Consider the following 24,680-nt stretch of genomic DNA (forward strand, 5'->3'; position numbering starts at 1 on the left):
TCATACTGAGGTCAATAGTCCTTTGACCCTTAGATTGCGAATATATCGTTTTAAGAAAACTACGAAGAGTTTGTTCATGCAAATCTACATTTGTCTCTTCGTAAGTTGTTTAGTTTGTTTATGGACTAAAGACTAAGGTTTTATCATAAAGCTTCAAATAGACAAAGAAGAATGAATGAACGTTTCAACTTTTTATTAATGAATAAGCAATTACAAGCAAGAGTGTTCGTGAGACTTTATTACATCAAATGTATAAAATAAAGACTACAACTCTTCTTGTGGGCACCATTGACAACAAATGCATGATTAAATTTTTTGAAATTTTTAGTATATATAGAAAGTGTAGTGGATTGAAATTTTGGACACAAAGATTATTTATTTTGAAATTAATTAAAGATATATTAGTATTTTTACATTATAAGAGGTTAAAATGCACTAATTTATGAAATATTGACTATTTTGTTAAAGACTTAGTTTGAAGAGATTTGTAACTAATTTGGCCACTTTAAACATGTGATTTTGGATCTAGCCTATGTTTGACAATTTTTAGTGATATAGCCAAATGACTTATGTGGTAATAATTAAAGTCTGATTTACCCTTATTTATTAACAAATTCGTCACTTTCTCTCTCCTATTTTTTTTTCAAATAATTTTTCTTCCATCAAAACTTCAAAAATTCGTATATTTCTCATACGAACTCAAAATTGAGTGATTTTAGATCCTACAAATTCGTGACGTCGAGATCTTCAAAAATAGACCCATTGTGTTTGATGAATAATTATATTTATGTCGATAATTTCAAAAAATTTCAGTTATTTCCATATTTAAGGTAGCAACGTGATTTTTCTACATCTATGGTATTAAACATGATTTTTCATCAAACACAATGGATCTATTTTTGAAGATCTCGGCGTCACGAATCCGTAAGATTTGGAATCACTCAATTTCGAGTTCATATGAGATAGATATGGTTTTTTGAAGTTTTTATGTAAAAAAAATGTAGGAAAAAAGTAGGAGAGAGAAAATGACGAATTTGTTAATAAATAAGGGCAAATCAGACCTTAATTATTGACACATAAACCTGTTGGCTATTTACCTAAAAATTATGAAAAATAGGCTATAAACAAATTTCATAGTTTCATTTTGGTTATTTTGCTACACTGTCCTAGTTTGAATGGACTACTTAGTACAAAAAAAATCTTATTTTTATATAGTGATTATAAAATAGGATATTGAGTTTAGAATTTTAATCTAGGATATTTCACAAAATTCATATAAATTAAGGTTATAAACATTTATTTATTTTTATGCAAAAAAAACATTGGCTGTGCGGAACATGGCCAAATTAATTGCTAAATTTGTAAACGATAAAATAATTTAAAGCGTATATTTGAAAATTCTAAAATATAATTTTTCAGACTAAAAAAATCAAAATCTATATATTTTAAGTAACTAATTACTATATCAGTAATTTGACGGGCGTGATATTTTATTAAAATCTTTTTTTATAATAAAGACAATCTTTTTTTTTTTTTTTTATGGGAATAATAAAGACAATTAAAAAGAAAGAACTTTTTTTTTTTTTTTTTTTTTTTTTTAAGTGATATTTATTATTCTCTATTCTTCTTCATAAGCCCCAAACACTCTCGTGGACTTAGCAACAACCCACGTATTATTCTCTCTTCGTTATCCATCTTCGGCTCTGCCCCCTCTTCGCGAGTTCGACTCTCTCCGGCGTCGACTTGTCTCTCACCGGCGAGTCCGCCCTAACTCCTTCTTAACATCCTCTTCTTGTTCTTGTTCCGCCTTGTAAGTTATGAGTTTTGTAATTAGGGCTTTTTAATTTTATGGGTTTTGATTGCAATTTTAACTTTCTATTTGTCGAACAGATCATGGCTAGGGTTCTGGTGCAGTCCACGAACATCCCCGGCATGTTTGCCGGGATCAGGAGCGGCGGTTCGAGGTCGGCGAAGATGACTTTCTGCGTTCGGAGCCCTGGAGTGAGATTGAATGCCTTCTCGGGCCTGAGAAGCTTCAACGCCGTGGATTCAATGGCGATGTCAGGGCGTTCTAGAGTGTCTCTGACGGTGTCTTCCGGGCGGAGGCGGCAGAAGCTGAGGAGGTTAGGTGCGAGAGCGATGTTCGAGCGCTTCACTGAGAAAGCCATTAAAGTGATCATGCTGGCTCAGGAGGAGGCTCGGCGTTTGGGTCACAACTTCGTTGGCACGGAGCAGATCCTGTTGGGGCTCATCGGGGAAGGAACCGGAATCGCTGCCAAGGTTCTCAAGTCCATGGGAATCAACCTCAAAGACGCTCGTGTTGAGGTCGAGAAGATCATCGGAAGAGGCAGCGGCTTTGTTGCCGTTGAGATTCCGTTCACACCCCGTGCCAAGCGTGTTCTCGAGCTCTCACTCGAAGAAGCCAGGCAACTCGGTAAGGACGGTCCCCTCTTAATAGAATTGAATTGAGTTTGCTTGATTGCTGTTTGATTCATTCAGGGCATAACTGTGTTGATTCATTGACTGTTTGCTTGATTGCTGTTTGATTCATTCAGGGCATAACTACATCGGGTCAGAGCACTTGCTTTTGGGCATGCTTCGAGAGGGCGAGGGCGTAGCCGCTCGTGTTCTTGAGAATTTGGGTGCAGACCCAAGCAATATCCGGACCCAGGCAAGCTTTACATACCATACCATCAAAGTGTATCATATTAATATTAGTAAAACAATAAAATAAAATAAAAGCATGTGTTGGGATGTTGCAGGTGATTCGGATGGTGGGAGAGAGCACTGAGGCTGTGGGTGCCGGAGTTGGAGGAGGCACCAGCAATACCAAGATGCCTACTCTCGAAGAATACGGCACCAATTTGACTAAACTCGCCGAAGAGGTAGCTACTTTTTTGTAAATATATATTATTCTGTGTTGTTGATTATTTCGAGGTATAGCTTCTCGGAGGGGTTCTGAAGTGTGTTGCTCTCTTTTTCAGGGAAAGCTGGACCCTGTTGTTGGGAGACAGCCGCAAATAGAGAGAGTTGTTCAGATCTTAGGAAGGAGGACCAAAAACAACCCATGCCTTATTGGAGAACCTGGAGTTGGAAAGACGGCCATAGCCGAGGGACTTGCCCAACGCATTGCCACGGGGGATGTTCCTGAAACAATAGAGGGGAAGAAGGTTGGTTTCTCAGATGACCCACTCAGCTTTAAAGATAAATGATTGCATATAATTATAATGCTTTGACTCAGCAGATATATAAATGACTTTTTGTTGTGTGTAACATAAATATCAGGTCATAACTTTGGACATGGGTCTTCTAGTTGCGGGTACAAAGTACCGTGGAGAGTTTGAGGAAAGACTGAAGAAGCTGATGGAGGAAATCAAACAAAGTGACGAGATTATCCTTTTCATTGACGAGGTCCACACGTTGATTGGAGCCGGGGCAGCAGAAGGGGCCATCGATGCTGCAAACATATTGAAGCCTGCTCTAGCAAGAGGTGAACTTCAGGTAACGACCGAATGACTCACGAGAATATGATCTCTATCGATTACTATAACATCATTGCCATTGTCAATTGATTGCAGTGCATTGGAGCCACAACGCTGGACGAGTACAGGAAGCATATCGAGAAGGACCCGGCCTTGGAGAGACGTTTTCAACCAGTGAAAGTGCCGGAACCAACTGTTGAAGAAACCATTCAGATTCTGAAGGGTCTGCGCGAACGTTATGAGATTCATCACAAGCTCCGATACACGGATGAAGCACTTGTAGCTGCAGCGCAACTGTCGTACCAGTACATCAGCGACCGTTTTCTGCCCGACAAAGCTATTGACTTGGTTGACGAAGCTGGTTCTCGAGTCCGCCTTCGCCATGCTCAGGTGATAAACTAGTGAGCTTTTTTCTGTTTTGTTTCAGTGATAAGTGTAATAGTCTCATAATCGTCATTTATGCACAGCTGCCCGAAGAAGCAAGAGAACTTGAGAAAGAACTGCGGCAGATTACCAAGGACAAGAATGAAGCTGTGCGAAGCCAAGACTTTGAAAAGGTAAGAGATGAATATCTGATATGTGTGTGTTTGTCATATTAGTTGGCTATTTATGGTTTTATAGAGCAATCGCAAATGATGCGTATGAAAATGAACAGGCTGGCGAGTTACGCGACAGAGAGATGGACCTAAAGGCACAGATCTCGGCGGTGGTGGACAAGGGGAAGGAGATGAGCAAGGCGGAGAGCGAGGCAGGAGATGTGGGCCCCACGGTGACGGAAGTGGACATCCAACACATCGTGTCGGCTTGGACGGGCATCCCTGTGGACAAGGTCTCGGCAGACGAGTCGGACCGGCTTCTGAAGATGGAAGAGACCCTTCACACGCGGGTCATCGGTCAGGACGAGGCCGTGAAGGCGATCAGCCGAGCGATCCGGCGGGCGCGCGTGGGGCTGAAGAACCCAAACCGGCCCATCGCGAGCTTCATATTCTCGGGGCCGACGGGTGTAGGGAAGTCGGAGCTGGCAAAAGCCCTGGCGGCGTACTACTTTGGGTCGGAGGAGGCGATGATCCGGCTGGACATGAGCGAGTTCATGGAGAGGCACACGGTGTCGAAGCTGATCGGGTCTCCCCCCGGCTACGTGGGCTACACGGAGGGCGGTCAGCTGACTGAGGCTGTGCGGCGCCGCCCTTACACGGTGGTGCTCTTTGACGAGATCGAGAAGGCCCACCCCGACGTCTTCAACATGATGCTCCAGATCCTCGAGGACGGAAGGCTCACCGACAGCAAGGGAAGGACCGTTGACTTCAAGAACACGCTTCTCATCATGACCTCCAACGTCGGAAGCAGCGTCATCGAGAAGGGAGGTCGCAGGATTGGGTTCGACCTCGACTACGACGAGAAGGACAGCAGCTACAACAGAATCAAGAGCCTTGTCACCGAGGAGCTCAAACAGTACTTCAGGCCCGAGTTCCTCAACAGGCTCGACGAGATGATCGTCTTCCGCCAACTCACCAAGCTTGAGGTCAAGGACATCGCTGACATCATGTTGAAGGAGGTCTTTGAGAGGCTCAAGAAGAAGGAGATCGAGCTCCAAGTCACCGAGAGGTTCAGGGACAGGGTCGTCGACGAAGGCTACAACCCCAGCTACGGAGCCAGGCCTCTCAGACGAGCCATCATGAGGCTCTTGGAGGACAGCATGGCCGAGAAGATGCTCGCCAGAGAGATCAAGGAGGGCGATTCTGTCATTGTTGATGTTGACTCCGATGGCAATGTCACCGTCCTCAACGGCACCACTGGCTCCTCTCCCGAGCCTATCCCCGTGTAATCCCATTTTTCTTTCACCTTACATTATCTTGTACTATTTATTTTTGGTTGCAACATATATATGCTTAGACCTAGTTTTCACAGCACGAATATTTAGGTGTTAAATCCAATTGAAGTAATGGAAAGCCAAAGCCATATATTGCTGGATTGGATTGGATTGTATTAGATTGGGCTCGCTGCTCAAGATTTGATATCCATACTTAACTAGCTCTAAATAATTATATAGTCCTTAATTTTGCATCGTTCTCTTGTACCCGTTTTAACAATATTTCCTTCGCCAATTTTTTTGTTATTAGTCAACTCTAGATCTTACACAATGTGATAGGGATGTGAAAGAAAACATGAGAAGTTAAGCTTAATGTTACCTTGCATTTGAAAATCAAATTCCGAGCACTTAAATAAAACCAAGTTTTTGGGTAGATAAAACGTCCAAAATATTATAGTGATTTTGAAATTTTTAAAAAGGTATTGTGGACGTTTTATACTCAAAAGTTCAATATGGCGCTTAATTTGAATATTCCATTCAATCATGAAATCACTGTTTGTTGATAGATCTTTTAAAATGACTCGGTAACCTGTCAGACCAACAAATTGACAAGCCTCCCTCCAAGTGTAGTCGAGAAAAAGAGATATTAACTGCAATAAATGAATAAAATACTACCATGACAATGAGAATGAAAAGAATTATTGTAATACAAGAACTCAAATGTGAGAAAATATTGAGCTTGGTTGATTTTCCATGTAGGATTTGGTTTGTTGAGTTGAGACGGTGACCAGATTGAATAATATATATGCTTTATATACTTTACTTTGCTTTGCTTTTGTACAAATATTCAATCCAGTGTAGTGGGTCTTTGGCGAAAAATACTTTTTGCATATCAGGTTTGATTTTAGGGTCTGTTTTCTGTACTTCTGTTTTCTTTTAATCTTATTATACTAAATTACTGAGAGTCGGACCTCTTCAGACCGACAGATTTATTTTATTTTATTTTTATTTATTAATTAATAATTTTTATTTATTTTTTTGAAGAGGATATGTGAGTTCTTTGAGATTTCGTTAAACATTTCCTAGTTAGACTATCTAGGAAAGCATTTTGACGTCCATTAACCTTCTTGGTGATGTTTCCATTCTTATCTGATTTGTTGCGAACACGCACTTGTGCCATTGATATCGATGTTAATTCCATATCTGTTTTTTCATTCAGCTAATCAAGCTCTTCTTGCATTGCTTCAATCCACGTGCCTTCTTTCAAATTACTTATTTGCTTTGGTATCTTCTGAAGTTTTAACAAGAATAAGCAATAGATTGATACTGCTTCCTGGTGTTGTCAAACCTCCATACGGATATTTCAAGCAGGAAAAAAAAATAGCCTCCGTTTGGATATCCCAAAACATTGGTAATTGGATGATTTTTGACAACTCTAGAAGATGGGGTTCTTGACATTAAGGAATGTCTTATAATCTGTTTACAAGTGAGGTGTAACAAATTATAAGGTTTTGAGTTTAATCGAATACGAAATCGATTTGATTTTTGTTAGAGAATTTCATCGAGAACTGCTTCTGTAAACTCTAAAAAAATGGTGAATGGACTTGAAACTGAATGAAAATTTTCAGAACCTTAATTAGTACGTTGAAAAAGAGATTTATGCATGGAAAACATGCTTAGACTCTGCTGGAAAAAAGTCCAATCAATAAGATGGCAAATGTATAAATTACCTCACTGAACTAGGTATAGATTGCAAGTAAGAATATTTATAAATGAGAAATATCGAGGATATGTCATACATGTACTCCTTGACGTGTCAATTGTATTGACATCATGTGGCATTAGAGTAAAAACGCCAAGTGTCGAGGACGAAACCGGCACATAAAATAACCGTAAAACGGACCGGACAAGTGGTTTTTAGACCGTCGGTCTGGTTTAAAATGGTTTTTTTTTTCATTTGATCCGGTCCAGTCTACTCATTACAAACGGTCCGGTCTGGTTTTTTTCAAATACGGTTAAACCGGACCGGACTTATTTTAAAAAAAAAATAATATCCAACTAGCCAAATTAGGTATTCGTGCATGTGTTTCCCTCCCGTATATGATAATATGTTTTTTTTTTTTTTTTGTGTGGAAAATTAATGGTTTTTTTTATTTTTTTTAAATTTTTTATTATTTAAACGGTTCCAACGGTCCAAACGGTCTAGCACAATCCAGTCTAAACGGTTCACAACGGTTTAAATCGGACCGGACCATTCAAAACGGTCCTGTCCGGTTTTCACAAGTTTTTGGTCCGGTCCGATGAATTGTCTGACCGATTTTGGACCGGACTGTGCATAACCCTAGTTGTTTACAAAATATTTAGCATTTTCAATTTTTTAGAAGATAGCCATATCTGTTGAGGTAACAATTTTGGTAAAAAAAAATCCGATGATTTTAACTTTTTCTTTTGATGATTTTCATATTTTTTTCCCCATAAATTTCACTTAATTTATTTAATTATATTTGAGATTTATTGAATTTAGGGTCTGTTTGTTTGGAACCCGGAAAAGAAAATATAAAATGAGAATCTATTGTATTTTTACAATGTCTTTTGGATTGAAGAAAATAAAGGGAGTTTTTATTTTTATTTTTTATTTTTTTTATAATGGAAAATATGAGATAAATTGTATAATTAAATCTCAAATTTTAATTTCCATAAAAAATGGTGTGGAAAATGAAAATTAGGGATGGCAATTTAATGTTCGTGTCGTGTTAATCATGTTTTCCAAAATAATCGTTAGAACAAAATCCGACCGTTTATTAATCGTGCTTAAAAACTAGATCCAAATCCGACCATTCATTTTTTTTTATAGATCCATATCCTTTTAAATTAAACCATTTAATAATCGTGTAAAATAGTTAATATAATCGTGTATTAATCGTTTTTAGACATTCGGCCTGAATTAATTGTGATTATAAGCATAGGAAAAAATATAAATATATCACAAACATATTTATAAAGGAAAATACAAATCTAAAATGCAATTATTCATCACAAATACAAATAATAATAAAAAACATGTAACTAGTTTAACCCACATGAGAACTTTAAAAATTCGGATTGAACGTCCTCGCCATTTAACTTCACTTTTAAAACGTCATCAGATATATAAGAGAATTTATATTAGAGAATTTATTGTAACAACATAAGTTAATTAAGAAACTACTTTGTCGGGTGTTTTCGTTGTATGTACTCTTACTCCAAAATTAAGAAACAAATTCAAGTAAGTTAATTAATCTCCTTACCAACTCCCGATTCCACATGAATTACATCAACACACTACACTAACAGTAACTAAGTGCAACCCGATTCTACCACAACAAATTGCTAAAACCAATCAAAACGACTCGATATAAAAAATTATGTACTATGAGCGAGAGTGTGGAAATGTGAAATAGGATTGACAAAGATTTATATATTTGCTTACTTACAGCGTTTCTCTCAGTCACTATAAAAAAACATACATTAAAAAAATATAGTTTTACCTTGTATTTGCTGCTGAGATTGGATTGAGTCATTACTCCAAATACTTGGTATATTGTAGCTCCCATATCTTCTTATGCCATTAGCGTCATTATTTTTCTTGTTATTTTCATTAGAAGACTTGGTACTAGATTTGATTGTTGGCCTTACACCAGATTTACCTTTCGCAACTGATACATATTTTGAATTCAATTGAAAATGAATGTAGAATAATATTAAAAAAAACTCAATTTCTGAAAACACCAAAATCATAAAGAATCGAATTAATATCCTCAATCAGGGACAAAATATATTACTGCTTTAGGCATTTTTTCAGTTCGGACTTTTGTCGAACATATGGTATGCAAAAACACCGCAACTACTCGTTCAAGCAACACATCCAAATTTTTACAAGCTTCAATAGACATGGCCCACAGTACCGGAGATGAAGGAGGCATGGTAAAAAAAAAATTGAAATCTGAATTATAAACGTAAATTTCTAGAGATATAAAAAGGTACACCTTATCCTTGGATCCAATGACACATAACACATCAACAATGGCGTCGAGGAGTTCCAACGTCCATTGGCTGGTTCAATTCTCTAAGCTTCTTCGCCGCCATCACTAGGAAAAGGGAAAGAAACAAGGTAAACCAAAATCAAACTTTCATACATGATACAACATAATCCTATATAGAAGTTAGGAAGGTTCGAAGGGTTTTTTTTTTTTTTTTATTTAATTTTTAAGGAAAATATTTGAAGGGTTCTTGTTTGTGTTTTTTTTTTTTTATCAGAGTTATTTTTTATTTTATTAATCCATTATTTTATTTGATTTGAAAAGAAGAATTGATTTAAGGGGAGACGACAAAACAAAATAAAGAGAGAGTAAAATTCATTATGGCTTTAAAGAAATTAAATTGAATATGACCAATATTTTGAATATGTCAAAACTAATTGTTATGCAAATAGTAGACATAGATATGTAATTTGATTATACTATATAATCATATTGATTAAAAAATTATGTTTTGCTCTACATGAATAAAAATTAAAACTAATTGACAAGTATGTATCTCCGATATTTTGGATTTCAAAACTGATTGATGATTAACAAAACAAATGATACAAATGTTATTCCTCATGAATTATAATTGTTCTTAATTGTTCTATAAAATCTTATTAATTGAAAAACAATTTTTTGTTTTACTTGAATATAAATTAAAACTAATTTTACAAACGTTACTTATTTTGAATTGTGATTGTTTTATATAATATGATGATACTATTATTATCAAAATATTAGAAATTGGTATGATACTATTATTATGACATCTCTTATCTTTAATTTAACTATTTTATCGTAATTTTATATATTTTCTTTTATATTTCAAATTGATCACTTTTTTAAATGGTGATAATATATATATATATATATATATATATATATATATATATATATATATATATATATACACACATATATACTAATTACGTTTAATTGGATTGTAATCATGATATTACTCGTAATCGTTCCATTTGGGTCATATTCGTACGGGTCGTAATCATATTTCGTGTCGATCATTTAATAATCGTGCTAATTGAATTTTTATCGTGTTACCATAATCATATCGTTTTGACCCATTATTTAATCGTGTTAGCGTGTTCAACCCAATTAAGAACCAATCCATTTATTGACATCCAAATCCGTTTTAAACAGTGTATCTCACACATGTGGGTATTTTTATTCATTATATCTCACATTGCGATATTTTTATTGGTATCTGTGCCTACAAGTAGTTCTGAGCTCTGTGCCTACAAGTAGTTCTGAGCTTAGAAATCGAACGTATGGATTCATTCAGAGTGATGAAGCTAACTACTAACTATCCCGAATTTTTTATTCGGGTTATTCTCACGAGCTGACGTGTCTACGACATGGACACTAATTTATATTTAATTTTTTTTGTTTGATAATGGAAGATATATATATATATATATATATATATATATATATATATATTTATCAATATACATGAAGAATATTAAAAACGGGGTTTCAATACAAGACTACTATGTATATAAATGACTATATATATTAAAAAAAATAACATAAATGGCCGAAGAAGATGAAGACATGGCCGGAGAAAATGAAGACCTCGCCGAAGAAGACGAATACAATATTTTCGTTGTATCGAACTATGTGTTGTATAAATGCAATATATAAAAAATATAAGGTAAATCACCGGAGAAGACGAAGATGGTATTTCCTTCGTAGTTCTGTTGTATCGCAGTTTGTGTTATATAAATGCCAATATATAAAAAGTATCATAAATGGCCGGAGAAGATGAAAACAACGCCGAAGCAGATGAAGACCTTGCTGGAGAAGACAAATATTATATTTCTGTCGTATATTCGCTGTATCGCAGTCATATTAATTTTACACGCCCGTCGTATGCCATCATCCTACGGTTGCAGCCGCAATCCTGTCATCATCCTCCAGTCGCCGCCGTAATCCCGCCATCACCACAATCCCGACGATATGTCATCTCCCTTGAAAAACGAAGATGAGATATTATATATTAGACAAAAATGTATTTAAAGAAGAGATAATAAATAAAGGGATAGATAGAAATTTAATGGTTTAAAAATAAATAATAAATGTGATGATGGTGTTGTCATCTGTCCATTTCGAGCCTCCAGAATGGCTCGACGGACCGACCAAACACGGACCGGCTCAAGGCCCACCGCCCAGACACACTCGGCCAGCCAGACGGCTGATTAGGCCAATCCGGGTGCCCAATCGGCTACCAGACGCACGACCAATCGGCTCTTCGATGACTAACCGCTCGGAAGAAGGACCGGACGGTCGCCGAGTGCTCGCTAATCGGACAATCGGTCGTCATGCGCCCGTACAGGCTTCTAGACGGCCAGAAGGCGTGCGACTAGTCGTCCACTCGGCCGATGGGCTCCCGACCGGCATGCCACTCTGTCGTCGGACGCGCTAAACAGCCTCTTCGCCCAAATGGGATTTCTCTCAACTATATAAATAGGATACTCGACCCAAGAAGAAAGGTAATCCCTCTTTGAGCCTTGAAACGTTGCTGTACCTCTGAGACGCTCGTTTCACTCATCTTTTGCATCTAAACACACCAACAGCTTGCTTCCACTTCAATCCTCCTAATGGTGGCCGTCAGAGAGGTAAACAGAGGCAACCCATCTGTTTTCCCTTTGTAGTTCATCTTTCCTTTTCTTTCTCTGGATCTCTAGAGCACTTGGGAGACCATCACGACTAGGGAAGAACTCGGGATACCGAGTTCAAGACTTTTAGGATTTAACGCGATCACTTGGTCCGGTCTTGGGTCGAACCGCGCGAGTCTCTAAATCGTTATCCAAAAACGAGCGATAACATTTTGAGACTAGAAGGAGGGGACTTCCTGACTTGGAAACTCGTTTCCTCCACACACCTTTCAATGCTTCTTTCATTGGCACTCACTCTCGAGAGATGAGTGAAGTGCCCCCAGCCTCCGTGACTGACCGAATGACTAGCTCGAGGTACGATTTGAGATGCTTGGCGCACCGAACGGGTGACCAACACCCTCGTGAGGACTGGAAGGACCGAATTCAGTCACTCCCCTACTCAGTCCTAACGTCCAAGGATCAACACCGACTCCCGTCAGGGATCAACCACAGGTAGCCCTGTTGGAGCGTCATAACTCGGGCAACTCTAAGGGACGCGTGGCCTCGAGATCGAGAGAGGGTGGAACACGACCCGTCTGTTGGAATTGATCTAGGGTTTAAGAAAAAGTTTAACGCTTCGGGTAAACGGCGGAATTTTAAAAATTTTCTTTTGACAAGTAAAACAATTTTACTAACCTAGACAAAGAGCAAGTACATGTAAATAAAACTATTATGAGCATAATAAATTTACTAACCTTTTTAGAAGCTTGAACGTTAAGAAGCTTTTGGAAAGTTGCAACGTTCGTCTCCCCTCGCAGCATGTCTCTCTTCTTTCCTCAGCAACACGAGAAACCACGACAGTTTCTATCACAAGAATCACTCGAGAGATACAGAATTAGTGAGTGGGCACTTTTAAACACTACGACTCAAGAACAAGTCTCAAAGTCGAAGAGCTAAAACCACTAGGTCAAATGAGGACCTAGGTGCCAAAACAAAAACGAAAAGAACTTAGAGAGAGAGAGAGAGGAGTGGGCGGCCAAGCTAGAGAGAGAAGCTCTCAAATCTCTAAAACTTGGGATGAATGAAATGTGAAGAATGAGGGCTCTATTTATAGGAGAGGTTCTACCTTCAATAAGGTAGTTTCCTCTTCTATAGAATATCACATATTCATGAGCAAATATTCCCTCCTTCTCCCTTAGAGTCACACGGCCAATATACTTTCTAGAAGGCTTGGATTTGTTTCCTCTTTTGCTTCCCCTTAGTCTTTGGCTGATTTCCCTTATTCCTCTTAGAGGAAATTTGTTTCCTCTATTTCTATTGGCAAGTATCTTCATACATTTATGCACAAAATATTCTCTCTCTCTTTGGGTGATGGGCGGCCAAGAAGACTAGAAGGAGCTTCTAGAAGCATCTTCATTTGTTCATGACAACATAAGAAAAACCCATTAAGAATTTTCAATAAAATTCTTATGAAATGAAATTAATCCACTAGGCCCAATTAAACAAACTTGGCCGAGTGGGTTTAAGTCATCAAATGACCTTGTCAAAAAAATTTATTGACATTCATTTCATCCTATGTCCAAAAAGACAAAATTACCCTTTTGACAATTTTCGTAAAATTTGTCTCGTTCTTGTTTTGACTTAGCTTCTAGTTTAACTATTCCTACTCGATGTGATTTGTGACAGTGACCTCATGGATCCAAATGAACAAAGCTTGAGCTAAATACTTGGATTCAAAAGTTCACAAAGCTTTTCCAAGTTTAGCTTAATGTCAACTAACTCCACTAAAGAGTTGACACTGAAAATCTCTCGGTTCAAATGAATTTATTTTCTACTCAAGAATTCAACCTAATTGTAATGAGTGGATCCACAAAATATTATCAGTATTTACCCTTCATGAATATCATCAGCTAGTCGGGATTTACAAAATTACCATTTTACCCTTCTAACTGTTTCCTCAACTCCTTTGTCGCTTGTGAATAAGTTAGAAACAATGTATTGACGAGGAGCTAACAAATCACATTGTTTCATCCAAAAGAGTCAAGACTCAATTTGGACACTGGCCAGTTCATTTATTCACATTCCAAGGAACAAAGCATGAGGTGATATACATTGCATTTCAGCAATCTTGTACATGAATTCCATATCTATGAGAAATTCAAAAAGTTACTCATGACATCTGTTAGGAATATTTCCCACTTGAAGATAATGAATAAATGATTACTAAATTCGATAATAAGATTACTTTATTAGCATTATATGATTAGTGGGTTGAGTTCTAAACAATTAGAATCAATAACAACTATCTTCCATAGCTTCCGTATTAAACTGAGTCACGTGCTGGGCACCTGAGTTCGGGCGGTGAGCTAAAACGAGGTCGATGACTGATATACGCCTTAAAAGCTATATCTAAAGTCATATATGTGGAACACATAGGTGAAGGCTGATCACTATGTGAGAGCATTCTACACTTGTGGTAAGTGTACGACTTGGACAGGTCTTGGTTGTAGATGGTCACAGTGAGACACACTAACCGAGGCCACTATGATGGTCACAGTGAGACTTGATCTAAATCCTGAAGTGATCATGGACACTGGGTTATGTTACTGAGCTCTTTGACTCATTCGCTAAAAGGCTATTCATGCTAATCACAACTTATGTCTTGGGAGTTTTCTCAGAGCATGATTCGAGTGGGAAGTGATTTACAGATACGGAATCCAGCCTTCCTGAAAGAAGGTTAATGTTCACTCACCTAAGGCTTGATTCCAGAACCGATAGATTGCTAGCACTTTCGAAGTAAGTAACGTTCGAAAGAATCTTTCGCTGGGGAAGCAACAATGCTTAGGGCTGATATGTATCAAGAGAAGTATAACGGATAAATGGACTTCTCTCGATACGGGTTGAACCTGGAGGATCTTGATCACGAACTGACTATATCAGTGGACACTCGTCACGATGAGTAAATATAATTCTAGTATAAAGGAGAGTTCAGTCTTGGCTTACAAGGTGGAGTATTTGACCAAGATTAGACGAATCGATGGACAAAAGAGAAAGGACTATTTCGTCTTTTTCATCGGATTTGTTAAGCTCCTATTACTAGGTCCATAGTCCCCGATTCGGCTCTGATAAAGGCGGATAAGAACTTTCGTATAATGATGTCTATCATTATTAATCTCACTTGCTGTAATTGTGATTGACAGCATTAATTCTGGAAAACGGGTATTCGCAGAATTAAATAAATATTTATGGTAGAATTGTTTATTTATTGTTTGATCAAGTAAATAAACAATTATTAATTATTTGTTTATTGTTGGACCAAGTAAATAAATAATTAATTGGGTTTTAAGCAATTGGGCCTTGCACAAAATATGAAAATCGGATTTGGGAATTTTTGGCACTAGGGTTTGCGCAAATTTCCCCTTGGCCGTGTGCCTAAAATTCGAATTTTATAATATTGGTATTTACCAATATTTTCTCTTTAGTTGTTTAAATAAATGAGAGAGAAAAATATAAGATATTGTCCTATATTTTCTCCTTATTTAAAGGAAAGTATTTAGGAGAATATTTAGGAGAATAATATATTCTCCTTTATTATCTCACTAAATAAATTATTCTCTATTTAAATAAAAGAATAATATCCCATAGATATTGATCTGATGGATGAGAGAAAAAGTAGGATTCACTTGTTGAGATCCAATGGCCTAGATTTAATCCACTAGTGTGAACACAATAAAAGGAAATAAAATATTATGGAAGATTCCATGAATATCTCATTTTACTACTATAAATAGGGGTTCATGAGAAGACAAAAATAGGCAATTATTTGAAGCAATTTTTGGTGAAAATTTCGTGCTCTCTAGCCTACCTTGGCCGAGCACTTCACTTCTCTTCCCCTCGGAAAATTCGTTTCCATTCTTAGTAAAATAAGAGCGAGATCTCGAAACACCTAGTTTCGTGATCTAGTGAGATAAAGACTGTGCCCACTCATCTTTCTTATTCGCCTCGGAGATTACGTTTCGGAAGACTAAGGTGTCATCCTCGAGTCCTTCATCAAGTCGACTCAAGACGAAGACGGATTGTGAAAGCTTTCAGTTCGTGAGCCAACAACTGTAAGTATTCGTTTTACTCTTATAATCGGTTGCTTGATAGATATGCTCTCATGAATTAAATTAATTAAACATAACTAGATCTTGTTAATTATAACCATAATTTAATTAGCTTATGATCAGCGTAATTTATTATTTTTCCGCATTAATATGGTTATATGGTGGAATCATCTCAGAAGAGGCGCATCGGAGCGATCGTTCGTGTCCGATGCGCGCTCGATCCACCAACAAGTGGTATCAGAGCGATTGTTCGTGTCTGATACCCACTTGATTCCCCAACAAGTGGTATCAGAGCTAGATGTTATGATTAATTAATCGATTCGTTCTTGTAATTAATTTAAATATGGTTTGAATGAAATTACATATGGATGTGAATTTCATGCAATACAATATATGATATGTGGATTGTGATTCGTGGTTTGATCGTAGAATATTTGATTATCGCTTTTCTAGATTTTTTGTAAACCCGAAATTCAAAGGGTATAGGTTTTATGTAATTATTATTATTATTATTGTTGTAATCCGATGGTGCGACGTTCTTGATCACGACGATCGGCGAGAGACGGACACACAACGAAGAAGCATGACGGACGAAGAAAGCCTCCACGACTATGCCACAAGAAAACTTGTCACAAAATTTTGTGACAAGTTTCGGCCGTCCTTTTTGTGCCGGGCTGCGCCCTCGTGGCGGCGGCGGTCCGGTGCAGCCTCAAGTCTAATCTTGACCTAGGTCAAGATTAGAGGATTCGTCCGGGCCTCAGCCCGGAAACCCTAGTGGGCCCACGGGCCCACTCATAAAAAAAAAAAATTTCCGAAAAAAAAAAAAATTAAGTTTTTAAATGTTTTATTTAATTAATTATATGGGCTGAGCCCTAATGATTTTTATTTAAAACATTACAAAGTAAATGATTATGATATCGATTTATTTAAACTGGGACATTGGAATGTGCCCTTACTTAATTAATTTTTTCGATAAAAATTAGAAAAATTAAATAATTTGATATTGATTTATTTTTCTAAGGGACATAAGAATGGGCCCAATTGAATCCATGGGCCAATATGATTGGGCTCATCTTGATTTACTTTATAGAATCAAATAGAAAACGATCAATCCGAATCAAACCATTCTTGCATGCTCTTGCTTGTTTATTTAATTACTATGCCATGCTTGTATGCTATAACTTAGATCATGTATCGTATGTTAATGGTTGTCATGGGCTTTCATTCATTAAAATTGTCTAATTGGATTAGGATAGTTAATTAATGAATGAGTTGAACGGATCGGAGAGCTTTGTCACCAAGCCGATAAGAGGCTAAGCTAAGAGGTACTTAAGAAGACCTAGTGTCTCACCTTCTCTACTGGGAGCTTTTCCGTGATGGAATACTTTTAGGATAATCAAGACTAGATGTCACGAATTCCTAATCACTAAGCTATATCGAAACATCTGTTTTTAAGGGTAGCTTAGAAACACTCGAGTTTTTAATATGACTTAGTTAACACGAGTGGATCGCCTAGATTAAAGTTAATGCTAGGAAAATTAAAATACTGAAAGTATTGTTGTCGCAGTTTTTCGGACAACGATTTAGGAGTCGCAGACGGTTAGACCCAAGGCCGGACCAAGTGGTCTCGTCTCGACTCGAGCGTGTCGGGCTTGGTATCCCAAGCCGTCCCTTAGCTGTAGATGATCTCTATCTCGTCCAAGCACCTGAAACGTGAATAGAAAGGTGTGAACTACAAAGGGGAAACAGAGGGGTTGCCTCTGTTTACCTCTCCGACGCTCAACATTAGTAGGATTGAGGTGGTTTGTAGAGGGTTTAGTGTTTAGAGGTCGAGACTTGAGAGAAACGAGCGAGGTACGAGTTCGACAGCGTTTCAGTACTCAAATTCGGATTACCTGGACCAAAGGGGGTGCCTTGGTATTTATAGGCGACCAAGGGGTGTTATGGGCAACCCCTTGGCCGAGAATGTCTTGGCTCGGCCATTGGCCGAGACTGGCCCTTGGGCCGGCCAATGGCCGAGGCTATTTGGGCCGGCCATTGGCCGAGGCTGGCCCTAGGGCCGGCCAATGGCCGGGAGTAGCTTGAGTCGGCCATTGGCTGAGACTGGCCCTTGGGCCGGCCAATGGCCGAGGCTATTTGGGCCGGCCATTGGCCGAGGCTGGCCCTAGGGCTGGCCAATGGCCGGGAGTAGCTTGAGTCGGCCATTGGCCGAGACTGGCCCTTGGGCCGGCCAATGGCCGAGGCTATTTGGGCCGGCCATTGGCCGAGGCTAGCCCTAGGGCCGGCCAATGGCCGGGAGTAGATTGAGTCGGCCATTGGCCGAGACTGGCCCTTGGGCCGGCCAATGGCCGAGGCTATTTGGGCCGGCCATTGGCCGAGGCTGGCCCTAGGGCCGGCCAATGGCCGGGAGTAGCTTGAGTCGGCCATTGGCCGAGACTGGCCCTTGGGCCGGCCAATGGCCGAGGCTCTTTGGGCCGGCCATTGGCCGAGGCTGGCCCTAGGGCCGGCCAATGGCCGGGAGTAGCTTGAGTCGGCCATTGGCCGAGACTGGCCCTTGGGCCGGCCAATGGCCGAGGCTCTTTGGGCCGGCCATTGGCCGAGGCTGGCCCTAGGGCCGGCCAATGGCCGGGAGTAGCTTGAGTCGGCCATTGGCCGAGACTGGCCCTTGGGCCGGCCAATGGCCGAGGCTCTTTGGGCCGGCGACAGGCCGGTCAAGCATAAGGCCGGCCATTGGCCGGCTGAGCATATGGCCGGCCACCGGCCGGCCGTCCCTTGGCCCGGCCATTGGTTTGGGCCGGCCAAAGGCCGAGGCAAGGGTTCGCCCCTCGAGGCCTTGCACCGGTCGCGTGGGTCGAAGTGACGCCTTAGTCCCCGTCGGTCCGAGACGGACCGACAACATTAGCCCCCCGAGTTTCTGGTCGAGCGTAGATCGAGTGGAAACTCAAAATCCACGCTTTCATACGGATTGGGTTTGCGTCATGAGGAACGGCCTTTGGGCGTTGCGAGGGACGACTTATTGTTTCGGGTTGCTCGTGCGTGTCCTATTTTCTCGACTTGCCAATGAAGGCGTGATCGATTGGGACGACTTTATTGTTCGTGTCTTATTTTCTCGACTTGCCAACGAAGGCGTGATCGATTGGCACGACTTTATTGTGCGTGTCTTAATTTCTCGATTTGCCACCGAAGGCATAATCGATTTGCACGTCTTTGTCGTATTGTGCGCGTCTTATGTTCTCGATTTGCCACCGAAGGCATAATCGATTTGCACGTCTTTGTCGTGTTGTGCGCGTCTTATGTTCTCGATTTGCCACCGAAGGCATAATCGATTTGCACGTCTTTTTCGTATTGTGCGCGTCTTGTTTTCTCGACCTGCCAACGAAGGCATAATCGATTTGCGCGTCTTTGTTGGTTTGTGCGCGTCTTGTTTTCTCGATTTGCCCACGAAGGCATAATCGATTTGCGCGTCTTCGTTGTTTTGTGCGCGTCTTGTTTTCTCGATTTGCCACCGAAGGCATAATCGATTTGCACGTCTGTTTTGTATTGTGCGCGTCTTGTTTTCTCGATTTGCCAACGAAGGCATAATCGATTTGCGCGTCTTTTTTGTATTGTGCGCGTCTTGTTTTCTCGATTTGCCAACGAAGGCATAATCGATTTGCACGTCTTTTTTGTTTTGTGCGCATCTTGTTTTCTCGATTTGCCAACGAAGGCATAATCGATTTGCACGTCTTTTTTGTATTGTGCGCGTCTTGTTTTCTCGATTTGCCAACGAAGGCATAATCGATTTGCGCGTCTTTTTTGTTTTGTGCGCGTCTTGTTTTCTCGATTTGCCAACGAAGGCATAATCGATTTGCACGTCTTTTTTGTATTGTGCGCGTCTTGTTTTCTCGATTTGCCACCGAAGGCATAATCGATTTGCACGTATGTTTTGTATTGTGCGCGTCTTGTTTTCTCGATTTGCCAACGAAGGCATAATCGATTTGCGCGTCTTTTTTGTATTGTGCGCGTCTTGTTTTCTCGATTTGCCAACGAAGGCATAATCGATTTGCACGTCTTTTTTGTTTTGTGCGCGTCTTGTTTTCTCGATTTGCCAACGAAGGCATAATCGATTTGCACGTCTTTTTTGTATTGTGCGCGTCTTGTTTTCTCGATTTGCCAACGAAGGCATAATCGATTTGCGCGTCTTTTTTGTTTTGTGCGCGTCTTGTTTTCTCGATTTGCCAACGAAGGCATAATCGATTTGCACGTCTTTTTTGTATTGTGCGCGTCTTGTTTTCTCGATTTGCCAACGAAGGCATAATCGATTTGCGCGTCTTTTTTGTTTTTTTTTTTGGTGAGCGAGTGAGCTCTAGTTTCGTTGAGCATTGTTTCCCATTAGCCCCCCGAGTTTCGTGTGTACTCGTAGAGGAGACTAGAAATTATAATGCAACAAGGTGAAATGTAATCTGATTACCATGTAGAAATAGTCAAAAATTACATCCCTGGGCCATTGGCCTTATTGAAATTCGAGATTGTCTTAAAACCGGAAATAAAATGACATAATGAGAAAAGGGGACGGGCTTAGCCCACGACATGCAGCTGTGAGCTCTCCGGTTCTTCAATCGCTGCCTGGTCCATGACAGTCACCGTCGCCGGACCCTTCCTTCCCTGCCATGGATGGCCTTCGTGCACCGTGGCCGCCCCGACCGTTCTCAGGACATACTCTTTTAATTTCCCGTCTTGAATCAGGGCCTCGATCTGACGCCTAAGATGGTAGCACTCGGACGTCAGATGCCCGTGATCCTGGTGGTACTCACAGAACTTATTTCGATCCCTCTTCGCGGGGTCCTTCGCAAGGGGAGCCGGACTTCCTAGCTTGTCGCGGTGTAGAGCTAGGATCCGCTCTTGCGGAGTGTTCAGTGGGGTGTACGTTGATAACGCTCGGAAGCTATCAACGTGCGACGATCTTGGATCGGAGAGGGGGCGACCGTTAGGGGCCCGGCCTCCCCTGCTCCTCTTCCTCCGAGGGTCGGGACGATCTTCGTCCTGTTCTTCGCGGTGGCGACTACCTTGTTCTCCTGACTTTCGGCCATCGCGGCCATCGAGATAGTCCTCGATTCCCATATGTGTGCGGGCTCTCGTCATCAGCTCCGCCATGTCTCGCGGGACTTGCTCGACAATGGACTTGAGGAAGTTGCTCGTGCGAACTCCCTCGGTGATCGCCGTGATGGCGTCCTTGTCGTCGAAGCCCTCGACTTTGTGAGACTCCTCGGTGAAGCGAGCGAGGTATTGTCTCAATGTCTCATCTCTCCCCTGTCGAATGGAGAGGAGGTGGGTCTTTGATTTCTTTTGTGCCACAAGCGTGGCAAAGCGAGCGAGGAAAGCCTCTCGCAAGGCCCGGAAGGACGGGATGCTTCCAGGCCTCAAACTTTGGAACCACTCAAAGCCCGACCCTGTGAGGGTCAGGCTGAAGGCTTGGCAGAGGGTGGCGTCCGTCTTCCCTTGCATCGTCATCCACGTCTCATAGTGTTGGACGTGGAAGTGGGGGTCCGTACGTCCATCATAGGGAGGAATGGACGGTAACTTAAAGTTTCCCACGCATGGCTGCGTGAGGACTTGTGCGGCGAAGGGAGAGTATGATTCCTCGATCCCTCCGTACGGCCTTTGCCTCCCTGACTCCCTCATCTCGATGATTTGATTCTGGAGGCTCTGAATCATCGTGACCACGTCAAGCCCGTTAGCAGGGCCGACCGTCGGGGCCACGGGAGTCACCGGTTGGCGTTCGTTGGATGCTTGGTCCATGACATTGGCCTGAGGTCGGCCAAGAGTTGCGGCGGGGAGCGCGTCCCTTCGAGAATTTAGCCTTTGGCGGAGATCCTCCCCTCGGGAGTTTCTCTGCGCCGTCAAGCGTTCTCTAAGGTCCACGCTTGGTGCGTGACGAGGCGAGGTCGCCCTTGGTCGGGTCGTCCGGCGAGCGCTTCGGCTATCGGCTCCATCGTCGACCAGAGTCGCTCTCTCCTCGGCGAGGGGCCGTGTCCGGCCACCTCTTGAAACCGAGGGGGCGAGTCCCCGAGACTGTGACCGTGCCTGTTGTCGCGCCGGGTACAAAGGATCGGCCAACGCACCGTTGGCCCTCTCGGGTCGCGCTTGAGCGAGGCTAGGGGTGGCCTCGTCGGTCCTCGACTCCTCCATGTATTCGGGGTCGGAGTAATCCTGAGCAGATCGATCCTCGACGTCGTAGCCGAGGAGACCGGCGATGAGGGAGCCGTCAACGCCGGGACGGTCAAGGAGCTCCGCGAGCCGCCGGGCCGTGTCCTCTCGGAGCTCAGCCTCGGGGTCGTTCACCGGGTCTTGGGGCTGGCTCTCGCTATCGCGAGGTTGCCCTTCAAGACGGTGTGCGAGGAGTCGGAGACCGTACCTCGAGCTCGTCGCTCGGGTACCCGCGGAGGTAGTGGGAATGTGACTCATCTCTCGAGAGTCGTGAGAACAAAGGGAGAAAACTGGTAGAGGGAATGCGTCGTCAAGGTCGAGAGATCCCCTCCTTCTAGCGCCAAAATGTTGTCGCAATTTTTCGGACAACGATTTAGGAGTCGCAGACGGTTAGACCCAAGGCCGGACCAAGTGGTCTCGTCTCGACTCGAGCGTGTCGGGCTTGGTATCCCAAGCCGTCCCTTAGTTGTAGATGATCTCTATCTCGTCCAAGCACCTGAAACGTGAATAGAAAGGTGTGAACTACAAAGGGGAAACAGAGGGGTTGCCTCTGTTTACCTCTCCGACGCTCAACATTAGTAGGATTGAGGTGGTTTGTAGAGGGTTTAGTGTTTAGAGGTCGAGACTTGAGAGAAACGAGCGAGGTACGAGTTTGACAGCGTTTCAGTACTCAAATTCGGATTACCTGGACCAAAGGGGGTGCCTTGGTATTTATAGGCGACCAAGGGGTGTTATGGGCAACCCCTTGGCCGAGAATGTCTTGGCTCGGCCATTGGCCGAGACTGGCCCTTGGGCCGGCCAATGGCCGAGGCTATTTGGGCCGGCCATTGGCCGAGGCTGGCCCTAGGGCCGGCCAATGGCCGGGAGTAGCTTGAGTCGGCCATTGGCCGAGACTGGCCCTTGGGCCGGCCAATGGCCGAGGCTATTTGGGCCGGCCATTGGCCGAGGCTGGCCCTAGGGCTGGCCAATGGCCGGGAGTAGCTTGAGTCGGCCATTGGCCGAGACTGGCCCTTGGGCCGGCCAATGGCCGAGGCTATTTGGGCCGGCCATTGGCCGAGGCTAGCCCTAGGGCCGGCCAATGGCCGGGAGTAGATTGAGTCGGCCATTGGCCGAGACTGGCCCTTGGGCCGGCCAATGGCCGAGGCTATTTGGGCCGGCCATTGGCCGAGGCTGGCCCTAGGGCCGGCCAATGGCCGGGAGTAGCTTGAGTCGGCCATTGGCCGAGACTGGCCCTTGGGCCGGCCAATGGCCGAGGCTCTTTGGGCCGGCCATTGGCCGAGGCTGGCCCTAGGGCCGGCCAATGGCCGGGAGTAGCTTGAGTCGGCCATTGGCCGAGACTGGCCCTTGGGCCGGCCAATGGCCGAGGCTCTTTGGGCCGGCCATTGGCCGAGGCTGGCCCTAGGGCCGGCCAATGGCCGGTAGTAGCTTGAGTCGGCCATTGGCCGAGACTGGCCCTTGGGCCGGCCAATGGCCGAGGCTCTTTGGGCCGGCGACAGGCCGGTCAAGCATAAGGCCGGCCATTGGCCGGCTGAGCATATGGCCGGCCACCGGCCGGCCGTCCCTTGGCCCGGCCATTGGTTTGGGCCGGCCAAAGGCCGAGGCAAGGGTTCGCCCCTCGAGGCCTTGCACCGGTCGCGTGGGTCGAAGTGACGCCTTAGTCCCCGTCGGTCCGAGACGGACCGACAACAAGTATATTGAGTCGTAGGTCTCCAACATTGACACAACACCGTGAGGATGAAAGATCCCCTCGTGACCGACGGTTTTCTAAACATGGTGGTCAGTTCCATTCGGAAGGGCTTTTCTGATTCCAATACCAAGGTTGTGTCTCTGACGATAGGTGGGAGGGTTGATCTCTGCGTGTACTAGTTACGCTAGTGCGTATGAGCTAGATTTCTTTCACTGAAATGTTGGGTTGACTCATGCATGAACCAACCGGTGGTTGCTCATGTGGCCAAAGATTCCTATAAATTGGTAGTTATTGAGCATAGTTATGAAGGTGCATGTACTATGGTTGCTCACTAATCTGAGATGGTTCTCATTTTCACTAGGTGCACTCCGTTACGTCACCAGAGTGAAACGGACTGTGGCTATTAGTCGAATTACCTTGGAATATAAAAACTGGGTTCTTTTGTTTAGTATTTTATCCCGTGCATGTTTGCATTATAGTTTTTATTTCCTAAATTATATTGATGGTTGTTTCTTTTCATATTGCCGATAAATGTGCTTTTTATGTTTTCAGTAATCATGTCGAACCCTATTATGGCCCTGTTGTCGAAAGACGTCCTGACTGAAGATAAAAACTGGGTTCTTTTGTTTAGTATTTTATCCCGTGCATGTTTGCATTATAGTTTTTATTTCCTAAATTATATTGATGGTTGTTTCTTTTCATATTGCCGATAAATGTGCTTTTTATGTTTTCA

At 42.4% G+C, this 24,680-nt stretch overlaps 2 protein-coding genes and 1 long non-coding RNA gene across 3 annotated transcripts in view; 2 read left to right on the forward strand and 1 right to left on the reverse strand.

Moving 5' to 3' along the window:
• Positions 1–1,623: 1,623 nt before the first annotated feature.
• Positions 1,624–5,552, forward strand: LOC149384643 (ATP-dependent Clp protease ATP-binding subunit ClpA homolog CD4B, chloroplastic-like). Its single transcript, XM_089627569.1, has 9 exons — positions 1,624–1,810; positions 1,891–2,434; positions 2,556–2,671; positions 2,763–2,885; positions 2,985–3,170; positions 3,286–3,501; positions 3,579–3,872; positions 3,950–4,039; positions 4,138–5,552. Exons 2-9 carry the CDS (start codon positions 1,894–1,896, stop codon positions 5,305–5,307), a joined length of 2,736 nt encoding a protein of 911 aa, XP_089483695.1. The 5' UTR covers positions 1,624–1,810; positions 1,891–1,893; the 3' UTR covers positions 5,308–5,552.
• Positions 5,553–8,714: 3,162 nt separating this feature from the next.
• Positions 8,715–9,435, reverse strand: LOC149384644 (uncharacterized). Its single transcript, XR_016301434.1, has 2 exons — positions 9,318–9,435; positions 8,715–8,987 (listed from the first exon to the last, which is right to left on the reverse strand). It is a non-coding gene; the product is annotated as an uncharacterized LOC149384644 (long non-coding RNA).
• LOC149384645 (GDSL esterase/lipase At5g45910-like) overlaps positions 9,336–24,680 on the forward strand; it is a 92,683-nt gene continuing 77,338 nt past the window's right edge. Inside the window, exon 1 of the mRNA XM_089627010.1 lies at positions 9,336–9,442. The gene's annotated coding sequence lies outside the window, so the exon portion shown is untranslated. The remainder of the gene's footprint in view (positions 9,443–24,680) is intronic.

Source organism: Urtica dioica, chromosome 9, assembly GCF_054948205.1.
Source record: "Urtica dioica subsp. dioica isolate 48M chromosome 9, U.dioica_male_clone48M_v1_H2, whole genome shotgun sequence".
NCBI classification, from domain to species: Eukaryota; Viridiplantae; Streptophyta; class Magnoliopsida; order Rosales; family Urticaceae; genus Urtica; species Urtica dioica.

What these genes read in the sequence shown, in the direction of transcription:
- LOC149384643 (XM_089627569.1), top strand. Translation starts at nt 1,894, where the DNA reads ATGGCTAGGGTTCTGGTGCAGTCCACGAACATCCCCGGCATGTTTGCC. An exon ending in CGAAGAAGCCAGGCAACTCG is followed by an intron (nt 2,435 to 2,555) that starts GTAAGGACGGTC and finishes TGATTCATTCAG; the next exon opens with GGCATAACTACATCGGGTCA. An exon ending in TGACTAAACTCGCCGAAGAG is followed by an intron (nt 2,886 to 2,984) that starts GTAGCTACTTTT and finishes TCTCTTTTTCAG; the next exon opens with GGAAAGCTGGACCCTGTTGT.